This window comes from Antennarius striatus, chromosome 20 (assembly GCF_040054535.1).
Source record: "Antennarius striatus isolate MH-2024 chromosome 20, ASM4005453v1, whole genome shotgun sequence".
NCBI classification, from domain to species: Eukaryota; Metazoa; Chordata; class Actinopteri; order Lophiiformes; family Antennariidae; genus Antennarius; species Antennarius striatus.
The window spans coordinates 4,513,025-4,523,785 of record NC_090795.1 but is presented as its reverse complement, the minus strand read 5'-3'; the positions used below and the strand labels follow the sequence as shown (position 1 = coordinate 4,523,785).

At 42.7% G+C, this 10,761-nt stretch overlaps 1 protein-coding gene across 2 annotated transcripts; it reads left to right on the top strand.

Annotated features, from left to right (window-relative positions):
* The first annotated feature begins 1,027 nt into the window (after positions 1–1,027).
* On the top strand, positions 1,028–10,436 carry LOC137614045 (oxygen-regulated protein 1-like). Of its 2 annotated transcripts, none has more exons than XM_068343520.1 (4): positions 1,028–1,102; positions 1,917–2,565; positions 3,234–3,390; positions 3,703–10,436. In XM_068343520.1, the coding sequence occupies exons 2-4, from the start codon at positions 1,930–1,932 to the stop codon at positions 9,819–9,821; spliced, it is 6,912 nt and encodes a 2,303-aa protein (XP_068199621.1). In that variant the 5' UTR covers positions 1,028–1,102; positions 1,917–1,929; the 3' UTR covers positions 9,822–10,436. The 2 variants fall into 2 exon arrangements, with proteins under 2 accessions (XP_068199621.1, XP_068199620.1); XM_068343519.1 differs by having other exon boundaries at positions 1,034–1,098.
* The last annotated feature ends 325 nt before the right edge of the window (positions 10,437–10,761 follow it).

Below are 10,761 nucleotides of genomic sequence, written 5' to 3'. Positions count from 1 at the left end.
TATTCCCCTGATTCCTGAACTTTCGCTCTGGGGTCACTGTGGAATGAAGTCGACTAATCCCATTCACGACAGAAATAGACTGAGTTTTGGTAACCGTTACGTAACTCCAGATAGTTCATGGTTAAGCATGGACATGACCGGATAATACCCTCCAGTAATACATTCAACCTAATCTACTGGACTCAACTACCCTTCTAAACTCAGGAGTATGTCCAGGATAAATGTATATTTTTGTAAGGGACTAAAAAGGTGTGTACTATTAAAAGGAGTTTTATTTTTACACCCAACGTGTTCAGATCACATGACCCTACACTAATCTCTATAACAAGTTATTTATAATAGATTTTTTTTCTCTTTTATAAATATACAGTCTAAACATTTGATGACTGTTCAGTCCAGTCCTTGTCAATAAGAGCTCTGGGTTCTGCTAGCAGAGATCCCCTTAATCCTTATAATCGTAAGAGGTCCTCTAAGAGATTACAACCTCGGCCGAATATTACACCAATTTACCATCTGCTGCCCTCCTTCTAATTTGTACGTCTTTCTGCAGGCACATCTTCATTCAGGTTCTTCTCCAAGGCTCCACCAAGAGGAAAACACGGATACTAAAGCATTGAAGGATGTTTTATTATAGTCTGAAACAGCTGCTTGTGTCGGTTTAATAGTGCAGAAAATAAACTACTATTAAACCGGTGCTGTTTTTGAAAGGGATTTAATGTCACCTGTATCTGATCAGAGGGAATTAAATTTTTTTGTTTTAAAAGCATAGTTCACTAAAGATCAGTTTTATTTATGCATTTATTTTTGCATTAAGAAACCTGTTTAGAAGGTGTGAGCGGTGAACCTGAGGTCCTCGGCCCACCTCTGCTGCGACTGCTCTGCATGCATCTGTGCAACTCACCTTTCTGAAGAGGATTTCAAAGCGCTGCACTCGAAGGGGGAGATTACCTCTGAGCAAAGATTAAGCAAATTAACCGTGATGGTGTCTCCTGAAATAAACTGTTGCTGTGCAGTCGCTTCAATGACAGTCATCATGTAGAGCTCGGAATAACGTTTAATGGACTCATTCTGACCTGCTGGGAATGTGATGATGCCATTGTAGGTGAGTTTTTATTTGCTTGCCGGGTCTAACTTATTTACCTGTGGTTATAACCTTACTTTTTTTCTCATTATAAATGCAATAATTGCACATTTTGATGAAATAAATGGAACATTGAAAAATATAAAGACTTCTGTTGATGGAAATGTATCTGAAAAAGCCTTTATTAAACTTTTAGAATAAAACAACAATAATGGCTCATTTAAAACCCACAATAATCTATTAATACTAAACAACAGAGATGGCTTGTTTTCATATATCATATAAATAATATTGTTGTATACATTTTTCCCAATTAAAAGTAAGATATTTAAATATGGTATAAAATTATTCACATATCCTAACAATGATCTTTATGTCAGTATCAGTTGTTCTCTACTGGGTAAAATCCAGGTAATGAAATAATTGAGGCTGTCATTCACGTGGCAGGATTCCAGCGGTGAGGTCATGTTACCTGATGGCCAGAAAGTAAACAACATATGTTTACAAGACGTCATTCAGCTGTTTACTTCAGAAATGATTTCATCTGTTCCGTGCTGATGTCCCAGATAATAAACGAACATTGTTTGATTCTTCTTTAGGTTAGCAATTACGCATTTTCTCTTGTATTCTTATAATAATATAATAATATTTTAGCAGAATTTGTTTTGTTTTTGTAAAAATATCTTCCCCAAATAATCTACAGGGGAACTTTTTTTTAAAAAAAGAATCAAAATCATGATTTTCCCATTTATAATTTCCAAAAAAAACTCAACTGGGCATCAATGAAAACGGATTTCTACTAAATATCTAATTCTTTACTTTTTTTTTCTTTCAGCCAATCAGCAAAGATGAATGAGACGGGGCCCCACAGGGTCCCCCCTGATCAGTCATTGGGGAGCGGGCACTCCTTTGGCACCCCGCGCCACCCAAGCATCATCGAACCCATCCTATCAAAGCGGGTCTGCTTCTACAAAAGCGGAGATCCTCAGTTCAGTGGCCTACGTATGGTCATCAACAACCGCACCTTTAAAACCTTTGAAGCGCTCCTGGACAGCCTCTCTAAAAAGGTTCCCCTACCGTTTGGGGTGAGGAACATCACCACTCCTCGGGGGGTCCACGCAATCCACGATTTGAGCGAACTGGAGGATGGGAAATCTTACATTTGCTCAGACAGCCGTAAGGTAAAGCCTATAAACTTGGCACATGCCAGGAAGAAGCTGCCTCCATGGTACCACGCCAGACCCGTTAGTTCCAGACGTCGGACGGTGCAGCGGGCCAAGTTCTTCCCTGGCCAGAACCTCCGCAAAAAGGCGGTTGTTCGAACGCCAAAGAGGCTACTGGTTTTTCGCAACGGCAACCCCAATGTGAAATACACTGTGATGATACACAAGAGGACTACAACCACTTTTGAGTCCGTACTGGGATATATCTCTGAGCTCATCCAGTTCCGTGTGGTGAAATTACACACACCTGACGGCAGACGTGTGAGTTTTCTCCACTGGAAACAAAAAGTGTTTCACAATCTTACACTCTCATTTAAAGAAAGCAAAGAAGTGATGTTGAGATGAAAAAGTGCAACGATAACTCTTTCCAGGCCCAATCTGACATCTAAAAGGCCCTCAGGGCAAAACTTTGATAGTATGATTACATAGTACAGTAGGTGAAAGGCATGAGAAAAATGTATTCTCAATTCTCAAATTTATTTATTCGTTGAAGAGCAAAGACATCCCAATAAAGTGCTTTTTGCAGTTGCAATGCTAATATACATATTTTAGTTTGACAGCATCATTATTGACCCATAAAGAACTGGTTTAAACTTTGCCTATAAATAACCGTCACAAGAGGAGAGAAAGTGGTAAGCTTCTTTAGCAACTCACCCTAATGCGGAGGAAGGCATTGTGGGATACCGCTCTGTAAAGCTTTAGGTCAAGGACCTATTGAAAATTGAAAGAGTACTGAAATTCAACAAATTAATTTCAACAAATAATAATTTAGACATGTCCTATTTATGCAATACTATTATTTGCATCATTCCTCTAGCATACGTAGATTCAAGTTTTCCATTTTCCCTGACCTGTTCTTATTTAGTCAATGCTAACACTGTCAAGTATAATCAGAATGACAACTCCTTTTATTTCCATCTCTTCTGAAGGTGGATGGTCTTCCAGGCTTGATTCTGTGCTCTGGTATTGTAGTGGCTGCAGGCAGGGAGCCATTCAGGCCTGCAAACTACAATGTACAGAAATCACCTGTTTCAGCAACACTGCCAACCAATCAATCAGGTGTCAGGAGGCGAAAGGCTTTTAACCGTAAGTCTACATAAGAATTAGTTCATTTCATTTAGTTTGTGAGGCTTTTATTCTCATTAACAGCGTTTATTTGAGTGACACACACACACACATGCATCTCCTGTAATCTACCTGCTCTCATGGGATGAAGATTGGGGAAGTGCTGAGGCATGGATATAATACGTAATACTGTAAATGACCTACATAGTACACTGTCTAGATGGTTGCCAGATATTATCCTCCATGAATAATGTTTGTAATATCTTTCTCTTTCTTCTCCTCCCATGCTTCCTCCCTCTTTTTACACATTTACTGTTCTGACTGACCGAAAAGGGAAAAAGAAGCCTCCATCATACAATTCAGAGTCAAGAAAATTCTCCCCCTCATCCGAAAGATACATCGTGAACCAGATCCATGACTCCATTGCAGAAAGTTCATGCGACCTACCCAGTATCCCCACGAACTCCGTGGAGTTGGACTCGGGTCGTATTCTAGAGTCGGTAGCGGAAACAGAGGACGATATCTGCCTGAGTGAAGGAGGAGGCCAGGAAGGCTTGTTGCCTTCGGACGATGACATTGAGAAGTCTTTTCGAGTGAACCAAGATGGCAGCATGACGGTGGAGATGAGGGTGCGACTGACAATTAAAGAAGAGGAAACCGTTCAGTGGACGACCACTCTGTCCCGCTCGAGTGTGACCAATCAGCTCAATGGAGACTGTTTATCAGAGCCCGAAGCGGAGCAGGAGATCCTCTCACTGAAATCAAATTTGCTGGATTTAGAGAGTCCTGTTGCCTCCATCAACGCCAATGAGGACAAAACTGAGGCTAACAATGACAAGGATCTGCCATCGCTGAGCAATGGAGCATTCACTGAGAGCAGTAATGAGGAAGATCATGTTAAAGACCAGACCAACGTGGTGCCCCAGAGGAGAGCTCCAACGCCAGGACACAAGCTGGTTAGAAGAAAGCAGGCATCTGTGGAGAGTGTAACGTCAGTGATGCCAGAGGGAATCCAGGAAGACATGATTGGTTCTTACTCCTACAGAGAGCAAATGGAAAATGGAGCTGTGACCGAGCAATACTGCATGGTCAAACAGAGTAGCACCAAACCAGTGCCCAAACCAAGAAGGTTAGACTCTATGAATGCTGAAAGCAGAAATCTATCCACAATCAAATCCTCAGAGATGTTACAGACTGAGTCTAGCTGCGATGATGTTGCTGAAACCGTGTTGCACATATATGAACAGCCGACGTGTCAGGATAGTTACCTCGCAAATCTTTGTGTACATGGTTCACCCGGTCCTGGGATTCCTTTAACCAGAAGAGAAGAGAGCACGTCAGTAGCATCAGATTCAACGTTGCCCACATTCAAGTCTGGAGCATCAAACGATCAGCAACAATCCCCAAACTCCATACGGGGCAAAGAAAAGCCCCAACAAAGAAACTCGAAAGCTAAAGTGAGCAGCAAGCGTGTTCATCAGCTTGTGTCACCAGGGAGGAGACAGAAAGAAAAGCTCACAAAAATATCGGCGAAGAATAAGAAAATAACTTTCTCCAGCGCTGGGTTCATTAAGAAAATTTATGGGACTAAACAAAAATCAGCAAAGAACACAAAGAAGCTGAAAAAGGGACCAGCACAGAATGGAAATGAGGGAGTTACAGGAAAGAGCTCACAAAAGTTGGATGAAACAGCGAAACACGTTATCAAAGCCCCAGATGGACCACCAGCACTAGAAGAAACTCAAAGGAAGGAAATTTCTTACGAAAAAAGCAAAGATAATGGTGTTCAAAATATAGAAAGTCAAACATGGGGAATCCAAACAGAGACATCAGAACATCAGGACAATAAGAACAGCAAAAGCATATCACCACCTGCTTTTAGCTCTGCCTGTTCTATTACAAACGAGTATGTGGAATCCTGGCTGGAGAAATCTCATCTTGATCACAATAAGGAAAGCAAAGGATTAGAAGCAACTTCTCACGTCCAAATAGAAAACAGCAGCTGTGGAAATAAGAACGAGTCGATGGTCATGGCAAAGGAAGTTAAGATTTTAGAGGAGACGTCAGAAAAACCAAAAAGTCTAACAACCGACCTACCAGCTGAGATTATACGAAGAGCTTCTGTCAAAGAAAGAGTCCAGTCTTTTGAAAACAAATCCTCAAATCAAGCAGTGAAGAAAATCACAACCAATCAACCAATCAATAATCATACAACCAAAACAGACTGTACTAGTTTAGCTCAGAATCATGTGGAAGAGCATCAGCCTCTATCAAATCACCACTGCTCTGAATTGAGTTCAAAAAATAAGAAGTCAACGGATATATTATTGGGCAGTGAAGATAAATCAAGACAAGTCAAAGTTTTGCTCAAAGATACGACATCTCTCAACTCGCTTTCAATGGAGCTGCCACCTCCACCGCCACCCGCTGAAAACATGGATCTCTCCGGCAGCGAACACCTCGTGATGGATGTTTCCTCAGCGGTCAGCAGCCCATTATACAGGCTCTCATCCATGAGCAGTCAAACGTCAGATAATGATCCGTTAGCCGTCACTCCTACATCCAACCAGGCCGTATCACCTACCAACCACACAGTAGGAATGGCAACATCAATTTACAATGACATTCCTCCCACACTCGAGGAAGCACCATTACAAAGAACTCCATCCATCAAAAGGGCCCCTTTGGTCAGTAATGGGTCTCTTGACAGGAAAATGTCTTTAAGAAAGGCCCGTGTGGATAAATATGCTTTATGTAGCAATGCAGCCGTAGAGACAACCACATCTCCTACGTCCATCAGTGTAGAGGGTGATCATGTGCTGCTAGACTCTACAACAAGGATACAACTACCAGGTGAAACCCAATCAGAAGAAAACCCTGTCGTAGATCTGAAAAATAGTCCATCATGTTGTTCTTCTGCGTATCCTGCTAGCTTAACATCTGAAGAGAGAATGTCATCAGCCAGTGTTTCTTCAAGCGAGGCTCTAACACCAAACAATCTTCCATCCAAAGAGGCAAAAACAAGTAAATCATCACCTTTAATTCAAAAGAACGCATCGTCGCCAAAAACCATTGGGAACAAAAAAAAGATAAGCAGTCCGTCTCCAGAGAGAAGATCACAAAGCAAGAAATCATCTTCCAAACTTTCTCACAATTCCCCTCAAGTATCAACGCATAAACACAATTCTGATAAAACTCTGTCACCAAATATTGGTGCACAAAAACATGCAACACCAAATAAACCTAAACTGCAAAAGACACCTTCTCCGTATTCTCAGTCTTTGGACGTAACCTCTCCTCCTGTGAGACACACGGCAAACAGAAAGGTGTTGTCCAGAAATCTGTCCTCAGACAACGCATCACGATCAAAAATATCGTCCGAAAGGAAGCGTCACCGAATGCCACAGTCAGCACAATCGACTGCTGAGGTCGGTAAAGTGCTAACTTGTGATGCACAAGCCGATGTCGGTCGTGACAATAAGTTGGACACACCTGACAAAACAGAAGACATCATCTCAGAAGGGTCCATGCCCGAAACACAAAAAACGCCACAACCAAAGACGAAGCCCGTGCTTGAAGAGGTTTGTTCTTCAATAAAGTTGATTAGACAAATGATACAGAACAAAAGTCCACCATGTCTGGAAAAGTCAAACAGCCTGCCTGACTTCTCCTCTCATGTGGCCTCTACGTTTGGGTCATCATCTAAAGCTCTCCTGGCTTTCTTGTCCATCATGACACTGAAGGACTGCATAACCAAGCAAAATATGGAGGAGCTGAATGCAAGCGAAGTCAGCTGTGACGAGACTTTAAAAATGATTGCGTCTCTCAGAGAAATTGCCGGCATCGAAGATTCCCACTATTTGAATATTAGATTGTCCAATTTACAGCGATCGGCTTCAGAGCAGCTCCTGCAATGTTGGAGGTGTTTTCAGGAACTCAGTGACAGTCGCAGCTCAATACCAAATCACTCAGAGCGAGAACTTGCTTCTTTAGCTTGTGCTGGAAAGGACAGAGGTATCAGTGAAAATGTTATTGATGAGATCGTGGATCGTCTTGGCATGCCTGAGAAACTCAAGGAGGAGCTGTCTTTCCTTTCGGCTGGAGATGAAGTAAAGAAGTCTAGTCTGTCAACCGATGAGGCAACTGGAGACAGCAAATATGGGGTGAATGGTGAGACCAAATGCCCACCAGCTGAACCAAATGAGGAAAGTCAGCTTTACAGTAAAGTATTGTTTGTAGACGATAACGCGAAGGGTATTCAGTTTTCTGGGGATACAAATCAAGAACGTGAGCAAGAAGAGCATGATGAGAGCAAATCAAGTCGAGAAAGTGTTAAACAGAACAGCAAGGAAGGTGACGACTTCTTCAGCTCTGAAAATCATTCTGAGGAGGAACAGGACAAGCAATCCAAATCCTGTTACTACGTACAACTGAATGTAAAAGAGAACAGAAGAATGTCCAGCCCAGAGAGTCAAAACCAGTGTCTGTCAGAGGAGAAGCATTCAAAGGTTGAGTGTACAGAGATGAGCCAAGATGCTTTGTCCCATCATGAGAGTCCATCTAATTCAGAAGATGAGCAGCAGCGTAATGCAGGCTGTGGAGGTTACTCAGATGTGTGTGAGCCACTTTCTGAGGAAGAGTTGTCTGAGAATGAATATAGAGAACTAGAGGATGTTGCTGAAGAAAGATTGTCCTGCAATGAGGTTGAGGAACGGAGTTTTGGGGAGGAAGCACACCTCCGAGAACCTCCAGATGAAGCAAAGAAATGTGATGGGCTCAACGCTTTGAAAGAGGAGAAAGAGGAAGTCAGTTCAGAAGATGAAGACTCCTACGCTGATAAAATACAAGCTTGTGATGAGAAACAAAGTCGGAATAGTGTCGAAGAGGATTTAGACAGGTTGGTAGAAAATCAAGATTCATATACCCAAAAAGACAAGTCTGATGTTACAGTGCAGCATTGCAGATTTAGTGCAGATAGTCGGACTGACCACAGCAGCTGTGACGAACGTGCAGCTGAAGAGGAAGCAAAAGATGAAGATGAGCAGATTAGCAGCTCAAATGAAGAGGAACTAAGCTACTATGGCAAAGAGTCCAGTTCAGAAGAGGAACATAGTCCCATGGACGGATACATAGAATATGAAGACCCTGCTTCTTTGCGTAACGAATGCGAGAAGGCAGTCAAACATCCAGGTAAAGAAAAAATATCCCAATCAATTGCGGAGAGAGTGATTCTTCTGGAAAAGCAAGTAGCTGATGCACAGAACAGGAAGAACGCAGCAACACGTTCGCCCATGAGACGTTTCTCACAAAGACATGCCCATCTTGATTCAGATGGGGAAGATTCAGAGCTGCCCACATCCGAGTCGGCTCTAGGCACCCGATCGGCTCCTCAGTCGTCCCTATCGTTTAGCTACGATTCCAGTGGTGTCATAACCACAGAACCAGAAGGTAACAGGGTCCGATCCATCAGGGAAATGTTCCTGGCAAAGAGCGCCACAGATATCCAGCATGGACGCTTCCCAAGCCCCAATACGGCAGAACTGTCCGAGCTAAGAGCAGAGACTTCAGTTAGTGGTGGGTATCAGTCTCAGACTTCCAGCGACCTGTCTGGCAGTGAAGATGACTCCGCACGGAAAACTATCACTAAAGGATTCGTGAGAAGGACAATTGAAAGGCTTTACGGTAAGAAAGATGTTAATCCTGATGATGATGGAGGCAAAATGCTCCCATCTGTGCCAAAACAGAAAGCAAATGAACAGTCAAACATTTTCTCTCCCTTCCACGCCGCACGGGCCAAAGCGATGTCTGAGTTGTCTTACTTTAGCTCCAATAATGCACTGGACACCTTGGGCGAAGCAACACGATGCATCGCTTTTAATACACAAGTCAGACCAGGAGATGGTGTTCCTGTTGAAAATGGACGATGGCTCCTCAGGGAGAACACGATGATCAGAAAGTCAGTTTCGGAACCAGCTGGAATCAACACAGCCTATCCGACCTCTCCTCAAGGAGAAGGGATTCATGAGAGCACTGAGAAAAGCTCCCGTTCCCTGTTTAGCACAAAGTCTGAGCAGGAGGACAAGAGTAAGTCATTATCAAGCAAGTGCACATACTTCTCTTTACCCCACGCTACCGACTCGGACGTCTGCCAGGACGACTTGAACGCAGTTACCAAGAGCAGCATGAATGGAGGGACTACTGTAGAGACGAAGGGTGATTCAGACATCACCAAAACGAGGGCAGAGAGGAACGGCAAGCTGCCGGGGGTCAGCATTACTGAATTTAAGATGATGGATAACAAAGTGCACCCCGCGACAGAGCCTCCCCCTGATGGTGAGGTTGTAGTTGCTCAACCTGTGAGAGGTCAGGGCGCTCTAAATAGAAGGCTCCAGGAGCCCGACATGTTGGATTTACTGTACGATTTTTGCGGTCAGAATTGTCCCATTCTGTAGGGGCGATCAGAAAAAGCAAGCACTAAGGGCATTTTTTTTAGTCAAAGTAACTGCAAATTGTTGGGCTACATTGTCTATGGTGCCTAAATTTTGACTTTGCCATAGCTCTATCATACACTATCACGTCATTTGAACTAACTGCCAAGTGTGTAGTTCATGCTCCTTGTTTACCGTGAAACAGGTGAGCGCAACATCTTGGCTGTGTTTTCCTTCGGAGCAGCTTGTTTCTACTTATAGATCGCCTGTGAAGACCCAGAGCATTACTCTAATCCTGTTTTAAAACTCTTAAAACCAATCAAATCCCAACAGATGTCAGGACAATACCTACTGCACTGAGCGAGCAGGTCAGTTTGTAGTCAGCGCTCAGGTGTGAGCGAGAGTTCAGGTCAAAATCGTGCCGTTTATTGTAGTTAGAATATAAGGTTGAATGGAGATAGTAGAAATTAACAGTAAATGTCGTATGGTGCTGGATTTATTGTTTTGTATATTTTTTGTCTCAAGTGTAAATAAAATATTGATTTTCAGAGGTCAATACATATTTATAATGACCTGATCTTTATATGTAATTAGGATAAATGGTTCTCAATGTGGCAGCTGAAACACTTTTGTCTCTAAATGGATCTGTAATAAATAAAGATGTATTTACAAATGCTGGTTCTCTCTTCATATTTTTAGATTAAATTCAGTCTGAATCATCCACACGGATCCTGGATTGGGTTCATTTTACAGAGAAAATCAGAGGACTCTTGTCAGTAGAAGTCCGAGGGCCAAGGTGACTGTTGCATTAAAGATACCTTAGGAAGCTCAGCTCGGTTGTTTTCTCCAGCTGATTAGCATCAGATCACTGAGGCCTCTTGTTTTCTCACTCTGCCTGAGGAAGTATCCGTGTTGTTCTAAGGTTGTTTTCTTTCTCAGAAGTTACCATCGAGCTAAGACTGTG

Excerpts from the sequence above, each read along its gene's own strand:
- LOC137614045 (XM_068343519.1), top strand. Across the intron at positions 2,566-3,233 it reads ACACACCTGACGGCAGACGT|GTGGATGGTCTTCCAGGCTT; the intron begins GTGAGTTTTCTC and ends TCTCTTCTGAAG. Across the intron at positions 3,391-3,702 it reads GAGGCGAAAGGCTTTTAACC|GGAAAAAGAAGCCTCCATCA; the intron begins GTAAGTCTACAT and ends CTGACCGAAAAG.